This window comes from Trichomycterus rosablanca, chromosome 25, assembly GCF_030014385.1.
Source record: "Trichomycterus rosablanca isolate fTriRos1 chromosome 25, fTriRos1.hap1, whole genome shotgun sequence".
Classification (NCBI taxonomy): domain Eukaryota; kingdom Metazoa; phylum Chordata; class Actinopteri; order Siluriformes; family Trichomycteridae; genus Trichomycterus; species Trichomycterus rosablanca.
This window is the reverse complement of record NC_086012.1, coordinates 3021631-3047078: the sequence shown is the minus strand read 5'-3', so window position 1 is coordinate 3047078 and position 25448 is coordinate 3021631. Positions and strand designations below refer to the sequence as shown.

Genomic DNA, 25448 nt, shown 5'->3' with positions numbered 1-25448 from the left:
TGGGTTGCACTCTCACCACCGTCGAAATATTAGTTAAAGTCCCAAGTTTAAGCCTTCATCAACAGCCGATGCATTTTACCCCCTTTTCCATCCCAATTTTTAGCATAGCCAGTCCACTGCTGGCATCCAAGAAGGGTGTAGATTCACCTGACACACACTCCCTCCGACGGGGGTGCCCCTACTTGTTTTTTTAAAGGTAAAGAGAAACCAGATTACAAAGACGAAACCCACACAGACATCAATGAGCAAACACAGATCCCCCCGACCCACGTCTCTGTACTGACTGTACTGAGTTTTTATGTTTCTTTCCATAAACATCTTTATATTGAGAAGATGAGCGTTTTTAAGTACATTTTACAACTAGATTGCTATCAAACGAGTTAGAACGGGTCAATGAGACATTCAATGTGAAGTAGTGAGGAGAATCTGAAAGGAAGTGAGCTACTCAGCAGTGTTGACCGGGCCAAACCGCAAAAGCATCCTGAAATGGATGCGGCTATGGCCGTACCTGTTCTCCAGCTCTGAGCGTCTGAATAAATATGCTCCGCTGAGCTCCTCTCATGGCCCTGTTATGTTCAAGAATGCCCAGGTGACATGCATTACAGGCTTTAAAAGCAGCAGGCTGAAAAACAACAGCGAGGAACATTAGGCATCTCGGATATTGATCGGCACGTTCTGGCGGGCCTTTGTTTTCGGAGATGCTGGGCTGAGTGGCAGGGCGGACGGGTCACTGGTCAAACCATGAGCTCATCCTCACTCTTAAAGCTGCATTTTGGTTCTTGTGATTTGCTCATATACTTCTTGAGTCCTGCTATGAATGCACATGACTGGTTGAGTTTAATGCTAGTTTGGTGGCAAACTCTGCCAATGCTGGTGTTGGGCATTGGGTCAGTAACCCAGCTGCATAAAAACAAGGATGCTATGAACAATTAGGACACTTCAGAATCCAGGATCCATGTTGCTGTGTGGCACCAAAATTGCCTTCTGTAGCATTTACATTTTCGGCATTTAGCGGACGTTTTTATCCAAAGCGTACTGTGACAGTATATTGTCTGAGCAATTGAGGGTTAAGGGCCTTGCTCAGGGCCCAACAGTGGTGGGGCTGGAACAAGCAGCCTTTCGGTTACTAGTCTAGTACATTAACCTCTAAGCTACAAGTTCCCTTTGCAACACAGAGCAAAAAATAGTGACCAAAACTGTACTGTAGAATCATTAGAGAAGGAAGAAAGAACCCAGACCCAGATATAAATGTGGATGTAGACCCAGCAAACCCAGACACAGACATGACATAACGCTACAGCCCGAAAGCTAGCATATTGCTTTCACATGTTTAAGTATCAGAGTCTATAGGAAGCCTCGTAATCTAAAAAGAGTGACGTCAGCAGCTTTGTTTTGCTCCGTCCGTGGTGCCTGTAATCCTAATAAAAAGCCTCTGTCCCTGCCTGGTTAAATAAAGTTAATTGAGAGATTTCAAAAGGCTCGCTCAGATGTTGACATGATATTTCCAGGCCTCGCAGACACTTCAGGTTGGCGCAGATCTAGGAACGATTGCGTAACAGCGATCCTGATGGCTCCGGAGTGGATAGATGGGATCTGCACATTCCAGAGTAGCTCGCCAGCACTAGGATTTCCCTGTATGTTTCTGATATTTGGAATTACTAGCACTGGGAGGGTAGATAAGTGAGCAGACAGATGAGATTTGGAGGGATGGACAAAAGTTCACAGTGTTTTTTTCAGAGCTGAAGAGCTGGAGAAGATGAACTTAAAGGGGAAGAGCTGTGATTGGATGTGATTGGTGGTGATTAATTTGTTGTTGTTGTTGTTGAGGAAACTGGATCAATGGCATTTGATATATTTTCTATATTAAGTCCAAGCCACCACCTTAAGGCTTGATTTATTTATTTTTGGCTGATCATATTAACAATAAGTAAATAAATAACAAATGCCGAAGCAGCAGCTTCTTTTTTAATGACTGACTTTGGTCAGTCATGTTCCAGCAGCTTTAAATTTGTGAAAAACCCTGTTTGTTGTGGTGGTTATTGGATTACATTGGATTACAACAAAACAATTTCAAAATACAATGAAGAACTCGATTTATTTAAGACCAAAACTTTTGTTTTTCAAAAAAAAAGAGAGAAAACAATTCAAATCACAAAACTGTCGTCGTATACGTGTCCTTTTTATTATTTAAAAAATCAATTAAATGTATGATGCTCCACACACACAGAGCTAAGCTTAATGCTCAACGCTGAGTTGGTTTTATTACAAGTCTGAGGAGACATCTATGGGTGATGAGTGGAAATGCACTAATAATAAAACTACCAGAATTTTGTACACATACCCAGGTTCCAGTTCATCCCAAAAGTGCTCATTGGGTTTGATGGCTTCACTTCAAACTCTGAAGTCTTGTCTTTGCAGTGGTAGTTCAGCATTTGAGATACTGGACCAGCAATCAGAAGGTCACTGGTTTCAGCCACACCCCTGTCAGATTGCTACTGTTAGACCTTTGAGTAAGAACCTTAACCCCTAGTTACTTGAAATAAATGATCAGAGAATTAAATAAAAAGCACTAATTTGCTCATTTCAGCTGCATGGCTTTTTGGATACGTCTCTACAAACTTTGCACACTTGGAATTGGGCAGTTTTTCCCTTTACCATGCCAGATTCTTTCAAGCTCATCAGATTGGATGGTGACTGTCTGTGAACTGCCACCTTTAGGTCTCTATGCAGATGTTTGATGGGGTTTAAGTCTGGCCTTCGGTGAAAGGTGAACATTTGCCCCAATCTTAGTTGGTAAATCTAATCTCTGTTCCATGGTTCTTACCAGTATTCCTTTTTCTTTCACACTGGGAAACACTGGCAAATATTTTCTTTAAATAAATAGACTTAAATGAATGGTTACATTTTAATCATTTGTTTAGTGTGAGAGTGCACAAATTAAACACAAAGACACTCTTTATTACCTTTTTTCCTTACTATGGGTACCAGTAATTTTGGAACTGCCTGTACAAATGTTCACATGTGTTTGTGCTTAGTGGGTTTGATGGTTAAGTTCTCAAGAGAAGAAACTTCTACATGGATACAGTTGACTTTTATTATAAGCCTACAGAGACATCTAGTGGATTTTACGTAACGAAAAAAGTTTATTCATTTATCTATTTTTTATTATTGATCCAGTATAAAAAAATTTATTGATCAGGGTCGAATAAATAAATAAAAATAAATAAATTATGTAAACCAAAAATTTTAAATGTGAGAACTATTACTGCAATAATATAACATGAACTGTTTGGAACAGCAACAGTCTTTAAACAGAGATTGTCTATTTATTGTGCTCTGTGTTATTGTTGTTCCTGCTGCTTTCAGGTCATTCTGAATCTCATCTTAGGTGACTGCTGGAAGCTCAAAGCGATGCGCTGTAGTTCTAAATGAACTACATTTCCCATGGATCACTGCGCTCATTACCGTGCATTTACATCACCCGAACTCAACTCTTTATTAGTGTGTGTGTACAGCAACGCAGTGCTGAGTCTTTGCTCTGCATTGACTGAGCCGGTAAGGTAAATGGTAATGGTGGCTTATCCGAAAAGCAACAAAACAGAAAGGAAACACATAAAAAGAGATAAAAAAAAGAGGTATACAGTGTATGGTACAAATAGTAAAGTGATGGAGTGGTGAGTATTGCATCATAAATTGGGCCAGTATAGTCATATCTATAAATACATCAACATGCATACGCATGTGTATGAGTATAGTATATTAATCACACACACATAAATAGTGGTTGATTTTCACTTGACTGATCTTTTTAAGCAGATTCCAGTTTTGCATTATCACCAACACCCCTTATAGTATGGTGCACCTCTTCAGGGACAATTTGTTGTTACCTGAACTTTTACTTGTGAATTATTAAATCAATTCTACCAGGGATGGATAAGGTGTTTGCTGTGGATTTTGTAGGTTTTTCTATTCAAGAGTTTTCTATCATTGTTTGTTTACTTGATTTTTGTTTGTACAGTTTGTACAGAGAACATGTTTAAATTCCTATCATAACTCGTTATTTATTTATTATATGTATTATGCTTAGAATATACATCTCGAAAGTGACTACCTGGGCTGGAGTTGCATAAATAAGTGTTTAAATACATGTACTTGTTTACTCTGTGCAGCTTTTCTGGGTGGCGGTGTTTATACATGCTCTACTGAAACTGTAGTAACGAAGAACAAAGTAAAACCCAGGTTTAGTCCAGAATAGCTCCTCAGAGGTTTATAGTGCACTACATTAAGCGAAAGTTCCAGTGTGTAGTCCACTAGGTAGGGTGTCTAGGTAGTAAATGTTTACTGATTCAGGATACAGCGCAACTGTTATTTCGCTGATCATGTCCGACAGCTAGCTAACGTTGTTTTTCCTCGGCTTGGTTAAATCGCAGAATTAAAACTATGAGCTCTTTTTGATATATTTTAATGGTTTTTATCGAGTAAATAAATACATTTCGCTTGTTTTCTTGAGTTGCTTGAGAAGTTACATCAGCGAATACCGAGTGAGGTAAGAGCACAATGCTAATATGTTAGCTTAGTTTTTAGCTTAGACACCTGTGTACAGTTTGGTTGCTAGCTAATGTTAGTAACTATAGTTTAGTACGTTTTACACTCGAGTATTATTATTGTTATTATTTTTTTCTAACAGAAGTTAATGAGTGTCACGAGTCTAATATTGTGTTAGTCGTTAGCAATACTAGTAGAAGTATTATAAACTTGTGTATGAGCCTTATATACAATTTAACACATCTAAAAGCTTTGCAACAGCTACTTAAAGACCAAATAAGATCACGAAGTGTTCGAGGTCATGGTCCTTCCTCCAGTCATTCTCCTAAACCCAACATTTATCAGGACACTTGAAGATAGAGAAAGCAAAGTATTCAGTAACATCACAATGTTCTTTGGTATGTTGTAAAATCATGCTGGGAGAGCATGGATCATCCACATTTTGTACAAATGTGTGGAGTTTATGCTATGCAATCCCCTTTCTGTGTGGAGTTTGCATGTTCTCCCTGTGTCTGCGTGGGTTTCTTCCGGGAGCTCCGGTTTCCTCCCACAGTCCAATGACAAGACACAAAAATTGTCCATGACTGTTTTTGACAATAAAAACTTGACCTGATGAATTTTGTGTAGCAACTAACTACCTGTCCTGTCATGAATGTAACCAAAGTGTGTAAAACATGATGTTAAAATCCTAATAAATAAATAAACTGATTTTATACCATTTTAGAATACAAAAAAAGAATTTTCAGTAGTCGTCTCCATTTTTTTCGGCTCTTCTTAGTAGTCATAAAATAATTTTTTTTCTGGGTCAGAAAAGCATTCTATCCTAAAAGTATCTGGATACATAACCACAGGCTAATTGGACAAGATACGTAAAGCCCTAAACCCATTAAACATCAGTTGCAGGCCAGGCCTTTTCATCCAACATCAGTACTTGACCATACAAATACTTTTTTGACTGGACACATTTCCACAGGCACTCTTGTATGATGACCATGAGATCACATAATAAAAGTGTTTTATCTTCCTTCATTTCCTCAAGTCACCACCACTTATATTTTTTAAACAGGTTAAACCTGAAAGTGTCATATGTGTCATCTGGAGAGCCGTGACAATGGCAGATGACAAGGACATACTCCGGGACGTGTGGTTCGGCCGGATACCGGCGTCCTTCACGCTTCATCCAGACGAGCTCACGGAAAGAGAGGCAGAACCGTTTTATGTATGAACATTATATTTATAATATGCTTTAAGTTAAATGCTGTAAGTTATGTTTATAAACACATAAAATAAATTTAGTTGCTAGTTTTTATTCAATGTATTTTGTTAATTGACTGGTATATTGTGGAGAACATATTGCCATTTGATAAATCAAACTCTAAATCAAGTTTACAATGCTGTGACAAACTGCCTCTGTGCAAACATGGCATTATAAAAAATAAATAAACAAAAGGAATGAGGATGTCTAGTGAAATTTGTTGTAATTTGCTATATTTACTGTTAATTTGTTTAGGTAACTAATAGGGCATTTAAAACTGTATTTTTACTTTAATTATCTTTATGTGTAGTTTAAAGAAGTGAATCCGTGATGTCTGATAGATGTACAAAGAAAGCAGGAATGAGCAAACACTTTTCTTTTAGCTGATATGATTTTAAAATTTGATCATTTCCTGTTTCTATTTCTGTAGTTGCTCCTTCCGAGGGTCAGTTATCTGACACTAGTGACCGACAAGGTTAAGAAGCACTTTCTGAAAGTCGTGAAGCAAGAGGATGTAGAAGAGATATGGTTTGAGTATGAAGGGACGCCTCTTAAATGGTAGATAATTACCTCTCTCTCTCTCTCTCTCTCTCTCTCTCTCTCTCTCTCTCTCTCTCTCTCTCTCTCTCTCTCTCTCTCTCTCTCTCTCTCTCTCTTTCTCATTCTCTCATTCTCTCTCTCTCTCTCTCTCTCTCTCTTATTTATATATATATATAAATATCAGGGCAGTTGTAGACTAGCAGTTAAGGTACAGGACTAGTAATCAAAAGGTCACTAGTTTAAGCCCCACCACTGCCACTGTTGGGCCCTTGATCAAGGCCCTTAACCCTCAATTACTTAGACTGTATACTGTCACTACTGTAAGTCGCTTGGATAACGTGTCTGCTAAATGCCAAAAATTATAAATGTTTACACTAACTAGCTAGATATTATTTATTTAACATTTATTTATCTTTGTAACCGGGCCTGCCGCGACCCTGACCAGGATAAAATTGTTGATAAAAATCAATTTTAAAAATGTCCAACAAGCTTGCTTTTTAGTGTAGGTTCTTACCTATTACATGAACACTTTCACTAATGTACCACAAGGTGGCAGTACAGGCCGGTAATGACGCACCAGAAAGTACTGCTGGAGCATCATTGTGTTCTGTTTTGCAGGCACTATCCAATCGGTGTGTTGTTTGATCTACATGCCTCAAATACTGCTCTCCCCTGGAGCATCACTGTGCACTTTAAGGTAACAGTTCACCAGGGTATTATTTGCTATTCTTATTAGTTATAAAACATGCTAACACGGTCGAACATGGATCTATTTATTTTCCAGACTTTTCCTGACCGTGACTTGCTCCACTGCTCCTCCAGCACTGTAATTGAGGCTCATTTTATGTCCAGCATTAAGGAAGCAGATGCACTCAAGCACAAGAGCCAGGTCATTAATGACATGCAGAAAAAAGATCACAAGCAGCTGTGGATGGGTCTGCAGAACGGTAAATAGCCTAAACCGGAATAAGCAACACTTTGGACATCACACATTAGATCTACAATAAAAACTCGGTGCTTGACAAGCGCATATGACTTGTGTTAAGCTTTGTGTCAGTGCCATTGTGGATATTAATAACTACATCTAATTATTTTATAGATAAATTCGACCAATTCTGGGCCATGAACCGCAAGCTGATGGAATATCCAACCGACGAGGGCGGCTTTCGCTACGTTCCCTTCAGAATATACCAGGTACTGGACAATTTCAGGAACCCTTTAATGGTCTAACCAAGAAAATAATGTTTAAAAAATTATTTCTTTGCATTTCTTAGTTTCTTGGGACGATACCAACAACAACCAATTAAAGGGTTAACCACAAATAAAAACTTCTGACCTGCAGAACCTAGCTGCTGCAGTATAGGTTTGAGCAGTAGATGGGGTGGTTGTCAGTGTTGTGGAGTGTTTGAACGCTCTTGGCTGAATCTGTGTTTAATAATCCATCAATAAAAGAATTTATTGATAGTGCGGGAATACACTGATCTATCTGGGAAGCTGGTTGTCTTCGAACATCTGGTTCAGGTTTAACTCCGCTTGAGTCACTGTAGAAAAAATACAGGACTTTATTCAGGCACTTACTGAAGACTAGACTGTTTTACAGTAATGCAGCAGTAGTAGTAGCAGCATTCAGACTTTTATTTGTTTCAAAAGTCTCAATATATGAAAATGAAATTATTAAAATAAATAATTTTGCATATACTTAGTTTGCAAAGATGTTTAGGGTGGCACGGTGGCTTAGTGGGTAGCACTGTCGCCTCACAGCAAAAAGGTCCTGGGTTCGATGCCCAAGCGTGGCGGTCCGGGTTCTTTCTGTGTGGTTTGCATGTTCTCCCCGTGTCTGCGTGGGTTTACTCCGGGTGCTCCGGTTTCCTCCCACAGTCCAAAAACATGCAGACAGGTTAATTGGAGACACTGAATTGCCTTATAGGTGTGTGTGTGTGTGTCTGCCCTGTCTGCGCCCATTGAAAAGCTGCCCCCCCCCATGACTCCTAACTGGATAAGTGGATAAGAAAGTGAATGAATTAATGCATGTATTATATATTGGATTATTATAAATCTCTTTGGATAAAAGTGGCTGCTAAATGCTGTAAATGTAAAGTAAATGTAGTGTATCTTAGGTGTCGCCTCAGCATTAGAAAAATTACATAAACAATATTTTGGATTCGAGCCTGAACGCGTAGGTGAGGCCCATGATCAAAACGGTCGAGAACATTTGCTGTACCTCTCCTAAATCCAGTAATTTACGACCGATGGAACCCATACAAGAAGGCTTTGTACAGCCTGTGTGCTTTTAGACTCTTGCTCAACTGTATTTAGCAGACTGAGAATGACAGCACTTACGCTATCAGGAATAACTGGAGGTGCAGGGACGGAGAGACAAGATTGTATTGTTGGGAGTTGGCTCTAAGCTGTAGGATCTAACTTCTGGAATTAAAAGTCCATCACTCATGAACGGCAGAGTTTAACTCGGTGTTAATTAGCCATGAGTCACGCGTAGTTCACCTTGACTAATGCGTTTGGGCTCATTAAGGTTTATATACATGCTTTATGAGAACGTGACTAATCAAGCCATTAGTTATGTTATGTAAGCTGGACGGAGTCGATTCAGGGCATGGTGTATTAAGGATGGGAGGTGCACAGTCTAAAAAGTTGACTTGTCTTACCAGGACTAGTGTGATTAACCTAAATAATCCCCCCCCCCAAACCCCAAGAACAGGAATCTGAGGCTACAACTAAACAACCAAAGCTAAACAATCGACGATTAGAAGATGTTGCTTTGGTTTGATTTGCAAACAGTTCAGGCTGCTGGTTGTGGTGTAATGGTAAATGTTTTCTTGGCACACATTGTGCCCCTAAATACCAATTTTTGATGATCATGTGCCTAATGGCTACCATTTACCAGCTTATTACTAAGGCCCAACCTAATTCACAGCTCTGAAAATCACGTGAATCAGGCGGGGCGGTCCGGGTCCTTTCTGTGTGGAGTTTGCATGTTCTCCCCGTGTCTGCGTGGGTTTCCTCCGGGAGCTCTGGTTTCCTCCCACAGTCCAAAAACATGCAGTCAGGTTAATTGGAGACACTGAATTGCCCTATAGGTGAATGTGTGTGTGTATGTGTGTCTGTCCTGTGATAGACTGGCATCCCGTCCAGGGTGTTACTGTGTGCCTTGCGCCCTTGAAAAGCTGGGATAGGCTCCAGTAGGGCTGGGCGATATATCGAGATTTTATAATATATCGATATATTTTCATACGCGATATAAGACAATATCGCATATATCGATATAGATATTGCGTTCCAATTAGATCTGACAGTTCGACTTTCTCTTCTCCCAGTTTGTCTCTGCACATGTTCACCTGCCCCGCCCCTCTCCCTCACTGAACACAACTCGCCCCTCCCCACCGCTTCACCAGTAAGTCCTGCAAGCAGCGATAGCATGGAGACGGATAAAGACGTGACGGCAGCTATCGAAGAGGAGCTGCTTAGTAAAAAGAAAAATAATGGCTGTTATTTGGAGATGGTTCGGATTCAGTGTCAGATGAGCAGCCGAATAATGTATTCTGTAGAGAATGCCGAAAACAAGTCCAGACAAAATCTTCGAGCTCCGTGTACCTTTCGTTTTTCACTTCGAATCCCAAAGTTGAAAAACAAGAAAACGAGTCGTTATTCGTTTCAAAAACCAATATAAACATACAAGCGCATGCACGGGCTGACCTGCACGTTAGTTTATACTGGAGGATATCCCGACGTCCGAGACTCATTTATTTATTTATCTTCTATTATAGTATTTCTTGTTCTCGGCCAATAAACATCCAAAAATTTATAAAATTGCATGAACTAACTCTGCAGTAAACAAGGAGCAAACAGCAATTAAACAACAAATAAAGCTGTTAAATAACGATAAAGTGCATGAAGCAGAACGCTGATTAAAATGCATTATATTTTGTAATATTTACACTAACATGAACGATTAGTTCTGCCTGAATTACAGAACTGAGTTCTATACAGTAAAAGAAAATATTAATGTAAATGTTAATGTTGTGGCGACTGATGTAAAATAATGTATAAAGTCCAAACGTGAGGGGGGTTTAACGAGAACGCTACTTTTAATGTCACACAAGCTCAGTGCAAAACACGCAAGCTCACACAAGCACACACAAGCGCAGCCGGAAACGGTCCATTTCTGTTATCTTCCCTACACACTCGCTCCCTGCGCCCTATAGTACACTTAACATTCTTAAAGGGCCAGACAATATATTTGTAATTCACATTACACGACAGGTGAGACGTTAGAAAACTACAAACTTTTTCTTACAATAGTTATTTTTTTTCTTAAGGAAAAATAGTTCTTGTGAGAAGCTTTCCCAGCATGAATATTAATAAAAGTGCCTGTAAAAAATTTGGAACATGTAGCTTCGTCGCCGAAGTGTCTTTTTGTTATTACCTTATGGGATGAAAAAATATCGAGATATATATTGTTTATCGCCATTCAGCTAAAATATATCGAGATATTATTTTTGATCCATATCGCCCAGCCCTAGGCTCCAGCACCCCCCGTGACCCTGATTGGATAAAGCAGTTAAGAAAATGAATGAATGAATGAATGTTCAACTGACGAATCTGCAGTCTTCAACATTGATCAAAATCACAAAGGAACGTCATTCTAAGAGCAAAAGGAGGACCCGCCCGGTATCAGTATGGCGATTCTAATAAAACAACCAGTGAACGTAGATATTTTTAATATTTGAGTAAGGCTAACGATGCTTGCTTGGCCGCGTCACCTGCCGGCAGCTTGAGTGTCACCCGAAATGAAAAGAAAGTGTCAGCAGCCACGGTGTCTCGCGCTTCTCATAAGTATTAATGACCCTCCACACCGGCCTCGACCTCAATAATTAATGCAGGAGTTTAAAAATGCATCGAAGTAGCTGTCGCTTCTCGCACTCTCTCCGCTCAGAGCCCGGAGCTAATCACACGCAAGTTGCCGCTCAGCTGCGCCGTGAGTCAGCTTTTCTGGTAAGGCGATCGGGCAGCGACGCATCCTGAGCCACCTTCCCTTCCTGGAGCGCCGAGGTTTATGTTACAGCCGCAGCACATGAGCCGAGCATGTCACCGGTTTCCTTTTTACACCGTTTCACGATGTTGGCGTTGATTTTCAGCCAGACTTCTGTTTGATATCGGCGCCCGCTGACGCGGTGTGAGACCGTGCTAAACGCTGGAGCTCGTCCAGCACTCGACACCTTGGCAATAAAAGAGCAAAACTGTTTATATCCGGTTGGCTTTTCTGTTTAATAAAATGTGATGGTTTTAATGCAAATCTGCAGACCGCTCATCACCTGACAAACTATTTACCTTATTAATTAATTTTCTGTAACCGAAACAAGTCGACATAAAAATGTTTCCGCTCCCCGACAGTCGACAGTTTTATGCAAATCTTTCAACACCAAGTTATCAAGTCTTAAGATCTTTGTTTTTAAGGTTTAGTTTGCTGGTTATTAATGCTGTTTTACTTACAGTAGATCTTAGAAGTTTACATGTACTTGTACACTCACTGAGGACTTGTTATAGCCAAAAGTATTTGGACACCCTACCATGAGCTTGTTGGATGCCCCATTTCAAAACAAATGGTATTAAAATAGTGACCTTTGTGTGATCTGTGCAGCTTTGAGAACAGGCAGTCTTCTGAGAAGGCTTCTCACAAGATTTAGAAGTATGTCTGTGGGGATTTGTGCTCGTTCAGTGCCCTGACAGAGCATTTCTATATCTGGGCAAGAGGTCAGGGCTCTGTGCAGGTCACTGGAGCTTCTATTCATGTCTTTAAAGAACTTGCTTTGTGCACAGGGACACAGTCATGCTGGAACAGAAAATTTCCTTCCCTAAACTAGTAGGAAACACCCTTGACTGGGGGCCAAATCACATAAGTTTTTATTTATTTATGCCAAGTTCCCCAAATTGTGCCCTTCACCTCTGCAGTCTCCTGCAGTCTCTTAGAGAGCCGGATCACGTACAGAGTCCCGCACTGCCGTCTGAAAATCAGTGACCAGCCAGCAGAGGTCGCATTTTCAACATCAACGATGAAACCATTCCTCCAGTTGTGCAAAAATGTTTTTGCTTTTCCAAGGAAGATCCTCCCAGCATCCCAGCAGCAGTGGTACACCAGAACTGGACTCAAAACAATGTTTCCTTCATGTTAGTCATGAGTGTTTAGTCATTACAGAGTGCTAGCACAACATTATAGAGCACACGCCCGGTCATGATGATGCGGGGATCCCCGGCTTCTCGCTCAGCAAGCGGCCAGAGGCAGATTTGGCACCGCTGAGCGGTTAGAAATCCACAAGTAGTCAATCATCGTTCGCCCAAGACTTTCCAGAGAACTTAGAGCTTCATGTTGCATCTTTACTGAACTCCAAACCAGTACGGTTATTTAGCAACTAGTTGGCTATATGCATCCTGTCCAGGGTGTGTTACTGCATTGTGCCCAGTAATTCTGGGGGGAACTGAACCCACCGCAATCCTGACCGGGAAAGCTGGTTCTAAAACGAAATGAAATGAACATGAGAATTTTTCTATAGTGTCGCCTCACAGCAAGAAGGTCCTGGGTTCGATTCCCAGGTGGAGCGATCTGGGTCCCTTCTGTGTGCATGTTCTCCCCGTGTCTGTGTGGGTTTCCTCCGGGAGCTCCGGTTTCCTCCCATAGTACAAAGACGTACAAGTGAGGTGAACTGGAGATACCAAATCATCCATGACTGTGTTTGACATTAAAAACTTGTGACATGATGAATCTTGTGTAAGCAGTAACTAACGTTCGTGTTATGAATGTGACCAAAGTGTAAAACATGACGTTGAAATCCTAAAAATAAGGATATTTCCTTAAAAATAAATGAATAAATTAGGGCTGTCGAAGTTAACGCGATAATAACGCATTAACGCATTCTCAATTTAACGCGATTAAAAAAATTAGTGCCATTAACGCAAATTCTAGTTCATGTTGACACTTGACTGGTAGAACAAACGTTTTAATGTCGGACTTGCCACCGTTTTTCATTTGCGGTTTGTTAACATAATGTAACCGATCGTGGTAGTGATGCACTTGCATAATAAAGAAATAAATACACGCTATATTTACAAGTTGTCGGGAGCAGAACACTTTATTACACTTAATTAACTTCTTCTGTACCGAATACCGGAAAGCTGAGTCGAGCACGTTAGTTCATGAACTATGGAAGCCCCAAAGGGTCAAAACACACTCACTTCGTGTAGAAACGTCCATCAAACCATCGTCACGATACAACCACAGACAAGTCTGATACAATAACTACGCCTTATCCCACCTAAAGCACCGCTGATCTACAATGTTTGCTGATGGAGAAATTCTAACCTACAATCTGACATTTACTGCCTAGTATGTGAGTGAATAAAACTCCCTTACAGTTTTCTCTTGTCCCAGCAGTTTTTAACATCAGTACATTTAGCATAAAATGTGTTCACCATTGTAATTGTAACATTTCACTTAAAAATCCTTGTTTTCTATAACATTTACACAGATTTTTTTTAATGCGATTAATCGCGATTAACTATATGAAATTCTGAGATTAATCGCGATTAAAAATTTTAATCGTTTGACAGCCCTAGAATAAATAGATAACTGAAAAATGGAGTTTAGAGCAGAGCTGAGGAGAACACACCCACCATAAAGAATAAGGATTGTTCAACGACCAATCAACCATCAGCTGTTGGAAATGAATTAAAATGACCTTTTAAGCAACAGCATTAATCAAACGATGACTGCTTATCGGTTAATGACCAACACCCCTAATAAAAGGAGAAAATCAGGACAGGACAGGGGAAATACTTTTTTATGACGCTCCATAAAACCCACCCTAGTTTATTCAAGTGTAGCAGCATTGAGCAAGGCATAGTCACCAGAAAAAGGCAGAGATAATAAATATGCTTTTGGGTTTCCTTCAATGAAAACTTATTTATTTAATACATTTTATAACTTAGTAATAAATAATGTATTACTACTTTTGATACACTAATTAGTCCATGTATTATTTCATAGAAAGTCTTGTCTTATTCCCCAGTGCTATATTTATTTATTTATTAGGATTTAATATCAAACACAGTTATGCACCCAGGACCTTCTTGCTGTGAGGTGACATGGCTACCCACCGAGCCACCATGCCGCCCCCAGCACAACGCTGCTCCACCTCACAGCCTCCTGTTTCCGTCTCTGTTTCAGACGCTGAGCGACAGGCCGTTCATCCAGAAGCTGTTCAGGCCCGTTTCTCCAGAGGGCCACACGCTCACTCTCGGAGACCTGATGAAAGAGATGTTCCCTGCTGCCATCAGCCTGGACGGTAGGTCATCACATTTAAACACGCGTCTGATGGTCAACGTTTTTTTTCTTACTCAACAACCCCGATCAGATTCCATCTCAGAGATTAAACACTTGCGTGACAAAAAAGGGATGAAAGTGGGGAGAAAAAAAAACAAGATAGTGTGGAGGAAGAAAGAGACCAGAAGGGAGTGAAAAAAGAATCGCAGCCATAACAGAAGCGGCGCGGCTCGTTCGTCAGAGGAAGTTTGGAGACTGATGTGCTCCACCATGCAGGTTCTTCCACCTGCGGGTCCTGTGTTCCTGACTGTTATTGTCCGCCGTGCTGAAATCACACGTGAAAGTATTCGGGTGGGGTGAGGTGGGGGTGGTCCGGGGCGACTCGCGCCACACCACACCACAGACGCTCGTGCACACACTCGCTCCCTCTGCGTATGAAAGGAGGCCTGGAGGTGGCATTCAAGTGAAAGTGGCACTTTGTTCCTTTGCGTTTTGTTTGGGTTTCTTCCTTTCCCTGATTTGGAGATAGAGGACTTTGATAGAGGGCTGTAGATGGGATTTGATGAGAAGGAACAAGCCCTTGGTTAGAAACACCCAGGACACACTCTAGCACACTCCTCCACCAGCATGTACGCAGCGATCAGCCCTAACACTCATTAAAGACCCGTTTTCCTCCGTCACTCAGACGGACACTAGGACCAGACTGTAGGGATTGTGTCACAGCAACACTGAGGTGATTCACCATCCGGATTTGGTTAGTTGTTTGTCTCGAAAGTGCCTGGCTGGACCGGATTGGAATCTTGTTTTTCACAGTGTTGGGCTGGTTATTAGATCTGCACCACCCAAGTGCCCTGGGTCTCACTCATTCCTATGGTACGCTTAATATAAAACTACTAATAGATTAGTACTAGCATACTCATTTTATACTTCTACACCATGCTTACTGCTTTCACACTCTCGCTTACTCATTACAGCCAAACCTTGGCTGCTATCAATATGTCCCCATCAAGTCCCGAGGTGCCGAATTGAAACACAGCCTTTCTTTCTGTGCATGATCCCGCAGCCTTCAGAGCAGACTGTTTAGGCTACATGTAAAGCTGTTTTGGATTGTTGGATTGTTAGCTCCGCACACACACACACACACACACGTGTATATATATTTATATATGTATAAATATATGGGGGGGTGGTCGCAGTGGTCGCTGTATTTGAGACTGTTTTAGCTGACTGTTTTAGGTTTACATTTGACCGTTAAGATAGCTGTGCTGTGTGGTGTAGCTTCTTTTTATTCTATCATTAAATGTATGAGTGTAATTTAATGAATGCTGTAAAAGAAAAACGAGGTCTGTGAAATTAGGCACATTTTCCTGTTAGTAGGGCCTTATATATAATATACGCCCACACACACACACACACACACACACATGTATATATTTAAACCTAAGGGATGACACACGCTGGGCTAATTTAGCCGGGGATTCCCACAAAGAAAAGCAAGACGGGGCCAAGAATGCTTTTCGCCCACCAATGCTAAGATCAACAGTTGCTGTTAATTAGCATTAGACACAAAAGAGCGCTCTATTCATTGAGGCCAAGTAGTTTGAAGTGGATAGGCCGAGACACGCAGCAGAGAGCCTCGTCTCCTACGCTTTTCAGCCTGTGAGATTTCGAAAAGCGATCTCATGAGAAATCCCCACGCTTTAGATTCTGAAAGTCAGTTTGGAACATTGAAAGATTTTTATTTCGATAGTTTTTTTTTTATTTTAAAAATATTTGAAACCACCATCTAAGAAACGGTGCAGCAGTGGTATTATTTCAAATAAATGAATTGCTCAGAAAAGCCCCCGCCTATCAAACCTTCACATCAGCCCACGCTTCTAGTGGGGAAACCTACAGCTGGCCCACCCACCTATCAGCACTCTGTAGTGCTACCGAGCTCTCGTTCTTACCAGGCTCTTCTCAGATCTCACAGGCTGCGTGTGTAATGCGTAACAGAGACGGGACATTCCAGTCCTCAACTCAGCATGTTTCATCCAGCGCCTCAGACCATCGCAGTGGAAAAGGGTCAGTCCGGGAAAGAATCGCGGCCCGAAAATCAGCACTGGAATAAACAAGTCAGGTTTATTCAGAAACTTGTGGCTTGTGTTCGCCTCGTACGGCCCAGTGTTCAGCCTTATGATATACATGTGAAGAAATGAGGAGTGCGGTCTGAACGAATAAAGTGTCGGACATGCTTGAGCAGGAAGATTTTAATGTTTGGCTTTTGGCTTCTGCAGCACTCGACCGCAGTGCACTGCGAGCATCAACAGCAACCTCAAAGGACTGTTAGGGAGCCGTGTGTAGTCCTTTTTCTCTTGGATTTTATTATTAGCATCTGGATTTAATGATTATCTGTTAAATAAATATGCTGCTTTAAAGATTCTTTTCTTGCTTTAGAAATGCCTAAATCCTACCACTGACAGACTTCCAAACATATCCATGATTATTTAAGCACTTAATCCTATTCCCAATTGTTCCAGGTATTACCATGTCCTTTTTATTGCTGTGATTGGGACTGGGTTTCCCCCTGAATTTTGGACGGATGGTTGCACACACATTGAAATGTGCTCACCCCTGGTTATGTATGTGATCCACTGGCATTGATTGTCAGTTATGTAATTACATATTTTTTTATTAAATGGTACAGTAAAGGAACAGTAGTATTCTCCCTGCAAAGGAAACTCCTGAAACTAAAATATAGGTCTGTCGGAAAACCTAGATGCATTTTATGTCATCCTATGTGCGCTCCTGAGACGTAGGCATGACTAAGTTCTTATATACCTTAAAATGCTCCTACTGGGGTGCCTTAATTCTGATCAATAATCTGACTGAATAATGAGGGAGCGTCCAATGCTTCCTAAGCGCTGAAGGCAATCCCAGCATTCAGTGCGACACAACTTTTCTCACAAAAAACTACAAACATGTTGGACGAATGCAGAGCAACTAACAGAGTTCAAATTTTTAATTCATATAAAGGTGCACAAGTGTCGTTTATTTGCAAATTTGTGCTTGTCAGGGACAGTTTAACCGTTTTCGGTACACGGAGGGAGACGTTAGCTGGCGTACTAGTGGGTTGTGCCACCTCAGCATGTGTTAGCTTAGCAAGTGAAAACTGTTGCTGTCTAAATAATAGTAGAGCGTCTAAATAATCTGCCTTATGAGTTCGATGTCTTATTACTGTAGAATCCTCTCTACTGAGGCAGCTGCACAGGTATAGGCAGACAGGCCCTATATGTCTAAAAGGATATGGACACCCCTATTAATTACTGAGTTCTGTTTTACAGATGCTTCCAACTTGCGACTACTATCCAGTTCCAGTCAAGGCCTGTTTCATTCAGCTTGTAATCTTAGACATGAAGTCCAGCCAATCAATAGCATGAAAGTGACCATCTACAATATTCACCTTACTTACAATTATTTTTAACGTTTACATTAATTTTAATTAAAGTTGTGCTTTTCCTAATAAAAGGGTGGCTCGTTGGGTAGCACTGTCGCAAGAAGCTCCTGGGTTTGATCCCCAGGTGGAGCGGTCCGGCTCCTTTCTGTTTGGAGTTTGCATGTTCTCCCAGTGTCTGTGTGGGTTTCCTCACACAGTCCAAAGATGTGCAAGTGAGGTGAATTGGAGATATAAAATTGTCCAAGACATTAAAGACATGAAGCTTTTTGGGACTTTTTGTAGGTTCAAGCCCCATCACTGCCAGGTTGCCACTGTTGGGCCCTTGAGCAAGACCCTTAACCCTCAATTTCTTAGGTAATATACTGTCACAGTACTGTAAGTCACTTTGGATAAAATAATTTTAACAAAAAACTTAAGTGTTTAACACAAATATTGTTCATATTCATGCACATCAGGTTGTTCTAATCAACCAGTTCACTCTTAGCTAAAACAAACTATGAACCCAGTGCATCTCGGTAATGATAAACACCCATATTGATGAAGCAAAACATGATTTATTTCACAACAACCATGTTTTCTTAGTAAATTGATTCAGGAGGACCCATGACGTAAACACTTCCAGATTATCTGGCCTGTGTTGCAGCTCATCTCTGTACTCCATGACTTTATAGTTTCAGTACTGTTATGTCTCCTCCGTATGTAAGCAAGAACCAACCGCTCGATAAACAAGTTGCATGACTCTTTTTGCAGAACCGATGGATGTTCCAGCTAGTACAGGTGGAACACCAGGCAGCGCTTGCATCATTACGTGTTGTAATGTGTGGCAGAACCCGGCCGTGTGCGAGCACGTCCTCGACTCTGTCCTCCGTCTGTACAGTAAATGAAGCAGCCGTGCCACAACAGCCCCCTCCATTCACATCTGGTTTTCAGGGCTTCCTGTTTTGGTTTAGAGTACCGTCAGCGTTTGCAGTGACTGATGCGCAAAAGGCAATTGACAGGTGTTGTGCAATCGGAGATCAAACCGTACCTTCCTCCGCCCACGCGCCGAGGGGTTTTTAAATACGCAGAAACGTGGTCCCAGTCAAGTCTGACTTCTACCAGTGTTACCCTTTCATCGGTTTTAATGTTACCAGTTTCAAAATGTATGGAACGTGTGGGTGGAAACGAATCTCTGATGATTTAATAACCGCTGACCTGATTATCGCTGAACGTTTGGTTGTTGACTTATTACACAAAAACAACTTCAGACTGTTGTGGGTAGCACTGTCTCCTCACAGGAGCATGTTCTCCCGGGGTCTGTGTGGTTTTCCTCCCACAGTCCAGACGTCCCAAGTGAGGTGACTGGACAAACCTAGAGATCACTAGGCTTTCAGACAGACCCCGTGTGTGACGTGCTTATGCACTGAGCGGCCCCCTAATGTATCCCCGTATGGCCTGCTTGTTTATACCCAAATTGCTCCAATTTTTACCCTAGCTTCTATTTATAGCCTCTGTTTGGTTTATTTACACATTGTACACAGTGCAAATACCTTCCTACAAGTTCCTTTCTTTCGTTTGGGCTTGTCCTGCACGCTACGTGAGCCTCTTACTGATCGAGTTGCCGGTCTGCGCTGAAACAGTCACTGCCCACAGATTCCGGACAGAAGTGAGTGTGGCAGAAACAGACATATACCGTGCCTAAGGATTGCGTATGCAATTTCGGGACTTTAGCGTCTTCTTTCGGGAACGTTCTGTTCCCCGCTGAGTAATGGATCTGTTAGGATGTTGTAAGAGCTGTCAGATGTATAGTAATGGAATGATTTGTTCATTTTCCAGTGCAGGTGATGCAGAAGTCAGTTGCATCATTGTTTTGTAATAACTGAAAATGACTTTGATTGAACATCGGAACATAATTTCACCTCTGACCCACCGAGACTCCATGGACTCCAAGATATCTGAAGGAGTCCAGGGGTATTTTGTACCAGAACGTTATCAGCCACCCTCATGTGGAGGCTCTACGGTACATCTTGTAAACCACAGTGGGACCAGATTGCCCAGGTTCCCTGGGTTTCAGTAAAAATCATGGACGACACGTGGGTCACTTGAAAAGCGTTTAAAAACCCCTGATCTAAAGGAAACTCACCTTAGTGAGACTTTACTTCCACCCAGCCCAGTTCATTTCTCCAGACTGCTAAGCTTAGAAGCTTCGATGGATCATCTCCAGCCTTGTAGGACCACCTTCAGCCAAATGGACCATAACGGACTGTGAAACGAGCCTCTGTAAAATTCTTGTAAACTTTAAGGCTTGTGTTTGGCGATTTAACGTTGTTAATTCGTGTAGCGTTCAAGTGCCTCCTGTTTACTGGTTAAACTGCAGTATAAGGTGTCCTAGCAATCCTACGGCAATTCAGTTAGCAATCGCTTAGTCAAAATGTCCAAGATTCGAAGTCGAAGTGTAAAGCTGCTAAAAATATGACTCGGTAACTGAGTTTGGAAAACTCTACCCACTAGGCTCCCACTGTCTACTTTATAGACACTTTATGGAAGAAAAATATTGGGACACCACTTCTATTCAGGTTTTTCTAGCAGGTGTAATAATATATGTGTATAAAGGGAATTATGCTGCCATTTTTGCAGCAACAATTTAGGAAAGGCTCTTTCCAGTTCCAGAATGACTGCACCCCTGTGCACCAAGCAATCTCTATTAAGACGTGAAGAAAAGCTCGATTTAAAGAATCTCCATTTGCCTGCTCAGAGCTCCAGACCAATCCAGGATGCTAATTTTAGTAGGATTAATTCAGTAGGCCCCTAATCATGAGGGAGAATAAGCGATGATCCCGAGGCTCGGCCCTGTGATCTGAACAGCCGTGTGTGTAGTCAGCTACCGTGTGGTGTTTTGGCAAACCCGTGGGTGTCTGAGCTCAGTTCTGGATCCACTGTGTGACCGTTTAGTTTCTGCACTGTGGGTGAATTCCCCCTCGTGTCATACCGAGAGTGACTGAGGTGATGCACCCACCCTCCGTTAGAGAACAGGAGCCCTCAGCCTTCCCATTCGACTTTTACTCTCGGTGCTCGTGTTGTATTTTGGTCAGTGCAGGACTTTATATGCACCATGATTAGATTATTGATTAATCTATATTTAAAGTAAGCTGGAGATTATTAGCCTCGTCATTAACGACTCTTCAGGTCACGTATCTGTAAAGTTGATCTCGGACAGTCCAGAAATCGTTTTGGTTTTGATTTGCGATGGTTTTTTGTTGTTTATTTTCGCTTTAGTCTCACTAACCCCTGTGCTGGCCTTTCAGCTGAACCGCCGTGCTAACCGTTCTCCTGTTATGACGTGTCCGGGCATTTGTTTTATTTTTTTGTGCTCGGAATCAGGGTTCCATCAGTAGAGCCACATGCGCTCCACCCCGAGTGGATGAGGAGTGGCTTCTGTAAGGGTGACGCCAGCTCTTTCCGCGCCCCGGCGTTAACCCCTAACCGTGCGCTAAAAGCCCGCCCGCAGCTACAAGGCGTCGCGGATTGATTGATAGAGTCTGCTTACCAGGCATGATGTTAATTAAGGCTAGCAAACACTACACGACTGCACAGCTCTGAGGATAGTAGTGCATACTGATCAGGGTCACAGTTCTGGATCTATCAGCAACACACAGAGCATCTAATTACAAATTCCAGGATAAAATAAAACGCCCTTATTTGTCATATATACATATACACGTGTACAGTATATGAGTGCAGGGTCAGTCATTATACGACGCCTCTGGAGCGGAGAGTGTTCAGGGCCTGGCTCAAGGGCCCAACAGTGGCTGCATGGCAGAGCTGGGATTCAAACTCTCAACCTTTCAATTGATAGCCAAACTCTACCCACTAGGCTACCACTGTCCACTTTATAGACACTTTATGGAAAGAAAATATTGGGACACCACTTCTATTCAGGTTTCTATTCAGGTCGAGTATATAAAGGGAATTATATGCTTCCAACTTTACAGCAACAGTTTAGGGAAGGTCCTTTCCAGTTCCAGCATAGCTGTGCCCCTGTGCACCAAGCAATCTCTATAAAGACATGAAGAAAAGCTCGATTTAAAGAATCTCCATTTAAATTCCCAAAGCTTTGACTTCCGCCCCATTGAACAGCTTTGGAATGAACCGGAACATCAATTGAAGCTTTTTTCCAACATCATATTTGACTAAATAGGCACAAATTCCCACACAAATACTTCAAAGTCTCATTAGAAGCCCTCTCGGGAGAGCGGCTGCCATACTAGGGTCACCCGAAAGATGCGTCAAGCTGTAACGCATCACTGTTCAGTTCACCGCTACCAGGAGGTCAGACGGCGAGCACGTCGGTGGCTGAGGCGGCGTTTCTGTCTCCCCCTGCTGCATTAGCCTCTTACTCAACCTCACCTCCGTCCCTCAGGTCAGCGGGCTAATGTTACCGCCTCCGGCGTTTGCCCTCCACTTTCCAGTGTGAGCACAGCGCCAGTCGCTAGCAGGAAAGAGATAATGGGAGGACGGTGGCTGATGTGCGCTTTCCAGCACGAACACTGGAGCTATTCATGAAGAAATTCATGGGAGCCAAGCAGAAATTCGGAAAGTGATCGTTCAGAGAGCCAAAACATTAGAACCACTGCCCAAACCACTGTACACACTTTGGTTACCATCATGACAGGATAGGTCGTTACTGGTTACACAAGATTCTTCAGTTCACAAGTTTAATATCAAACACAGTCACAGACAATGTAGTATCTCCAGTTTATCTCACTTGCATGTCTTTGGACTGTGGGAGGAAACTGGAGCTCCCGGAGGAAACCCACACAAACAGGGAGAGAACATGCAAACTCTAACCGCTCCATCTTGGAATCGAACCCAGGACCTTCTCGCCGTGAGACGACAGTACTGCTCAATGTGCTGCCCAACACCAGGATGCACTGTAGGACCATACATGGTACCAGATATCATGGTACTAGGTACTACAGAACTCATTTAGAGGTCTTGTAGAGTCCATGTCCCGGCAAGTTTTGACAGCATATTAGGCGGGTGGTCCTGATGTTTTGGCTCATCAGTGCGTACATAATAAGATGGTTCACGTACCTGATTTGGCACAGTTTTTACACTGGATGCGCTACCTAATGCACCCCTCTTTAGTTTCCAGACTTGGGACCACCAATGAGTGGCTGTTCGGCCATCCCATAGCCTTCCTACCCTGCTCAGACATCGCCACTTACGTAGGTGTAGACGCCTGACCAGCCGACTAATGTTAAATTATTAAATAAATGAGTTTTTTATTATTGGTGCTGCAATAAATTACGCAAACCCGGGTTCAGATCTGCTGCGCCACAGTAGTGCCTCTCTAAAAAAAGAAAAAGCTTTCCTTTAAATAATTGGATTAATAATTCTCTGTTTATTAGAAATAGTGTTAAATTAATAAAAATTAAATGTTTATTTTAAAAAGCTGACATGGGACAGTTGTAGCCTAGTAGGTAGAACTATAGTGTACCAGTTGGAAGGCTGTGGGATCACATACTGGCTCTGCCATGCCGCCACTGTTGGGCCCTCGACCTTTTCAGCTCCAGGGGCGCCGTACAGTGGCTGACCCTGCGCTCTGACCCCATCTTCCAAACAAGCTGGGATATGCAGAAAAATACATTCATTGTACTGGACATTGTAGACGCTCCATCTGCCCGAGATGATCATTATTATTTCTGTTTAGTTAATCTGTGCTACTATTTATACTAAATAAACAAATGTTTACTAAGAAAGCAAAGAAAAAAATCATAATCTAATTGAAATAAGATCCTTAATTGTGCATCTCTGTCAAAGCTGTCCACAATGGAGCAGAAGCCGCTCATTAGTCGTCGCCTGTGACCATTTGAACCCTCCGATTGGCCTCTTAGACAGAATGATGGATAGAGGTCTCGCAGGCACTTCTCCAGAAGTCGGCGATTGAGCGCTCGCGTGACCGACAGGCCTGTTAAAGTCAGTCGCAGTTCATCCGTTTACCCCGGCTTCTCTCTCTCTCTTTTTATCAGACGAGCCAAAGAAATACCAAGTGGTGATCCACGGCATCGAGCCGCTCCTGGAGACGCCCGTGCAGTGGCTGAGCGAGCACCTGAGCCATCCGGACAACTTCCTGCACATCTGCGTCGTCCCGGTGCCGAGCGACTGAACCGCGGACCGGACGGAACTGGACGGGCAGAGAGTCTCATCCGGGAGGGAACTTACAAAAACGTCATTTTTTTTCTTTCCAGCTTCAGAGAGGTGCAGCGCTCGGACACGCCCAGCTCCAGGATGATGCTGTTGGGTTATTAGTACGATGTGAGGATGTAAATACAGACCCAGCGCTGACTGGCTGAGCATTTTCAGTATCCTGAACATTCATCAGCCCCAGTGACATTAATATAACAGACGTAACTGCCACCAAAGGTCTCACCACTATTATTCACCGACCTGTGTTTGTTAAAGGGAACGGTTCTGTTTAAACATTAAAAAGTCAGTATGCCAAAAGTATATGGACACCTGAGCATGAGTCGATAATTTATTAGGATTTAACATCATGATTTACACACTTTGTGTTTGATATTTAAACTTGAACTGATGAATCCTGTTCTGTCATGAATGTAACCAGTCATGGACAAATTTGTTTCTCCAGTTCACCTCACTTCTTGTCTTTGGACTGTGGGAGGAAACCGGAGCTCCCGGAGGAAACCCACACAGACACTCCAGATTGCTCCAGCTGGGAATCGAACCCAGTGACCGTGCCACCCAACCGTTGTTAGACATCCCATTTCAGAAACTCGTCGGTTCGAATCTCAGCTCTGCTACCGGCAGGCTGGGTGCCAACACGAACGACGATTGGCTTATTTCCGTACACAGAGCTGATCCACATATGAATCTGCATTGTGCAGGTGAAAAGAAGTGGTCGGCTACTGCACACGTGTCGCAGGGGGCATGTGTTAGTCACGGCTCTCCTCAGTCAGAGTGGAGGTCTGCATCAATAGAGAGGAAGCGTAATACAATGGGGGAATTGGATGCGACTAGATTGGGAGGGAAATTGGGAGAAAAATGCAAAAAATAAACAAATAAATATGCACTTGACTGACCCCAGGCTTATCACACAATTTCTGGAGTGTGTCTGTGGGAATTTGGCCTCATTCTGCTGTATTTTTTGCATTCAGACACTTGGTCATAAGCCATAAGCACCAAATGATGTTTTTCCCAAGCATCCTGATCTCCCTGAAGCTAAAAATGTTTCTCGTTTTCTTTTCGCTGGTTCTGCTTAGGTTGCGTAGCTAACGGGCGTTTCTCGTCATGTCGCCACCTCCGGGGTAAAGTGAATGAATGATTGTCGCTGGGAGCAC

The 25448-nt window shown here is 42.3% G+C and overlaps 1 protein-coding gene across 2 annotated transcripts; it reads left to right on the top strand.

Annotated features, from left to right (window-relative positions):
* The first annotated feature begins 3571 nt into the window (after positions 1–3571).
* Positions 3572–24597, top strand: atg5 (ATG5 autophagy related 5 homolog (S. cerevisiae)). 2 transcript variants are annotated; one of them, XM_062987512.1, is made up of 8 exons: positions 3572–3674; positions 5612–5764; positions 6231–6358; positions 6959–7037; positions 7125–7287; positions 7440–7534; positions 14577–14694; positions 24120–24597. In XM_062987512.1, the coding sequence occupies exons 2-8, from the start codon at positions 5657–5659 to the stop codon at positions 24254–24256; spliced, it is 828 nt and encodes a 275-aa protein (XP_062843582.1). In that variant the 5' UTR covers positions 3572–3674; positions 5612–5656; the 3' UTR covers positions 24257–24597. The 2 variants fall into 2 exon arrangements, with proteins under 2 accessions (XP_062843582.1, XP_062843581.1); XM_062987511.1 differs by lacking the exon at positions 3572–3674 and adding an exon at positions 4386–4546.
* The last annotated feature ends 851 nt before the right edge of the window (positions 24598–25448 follow it).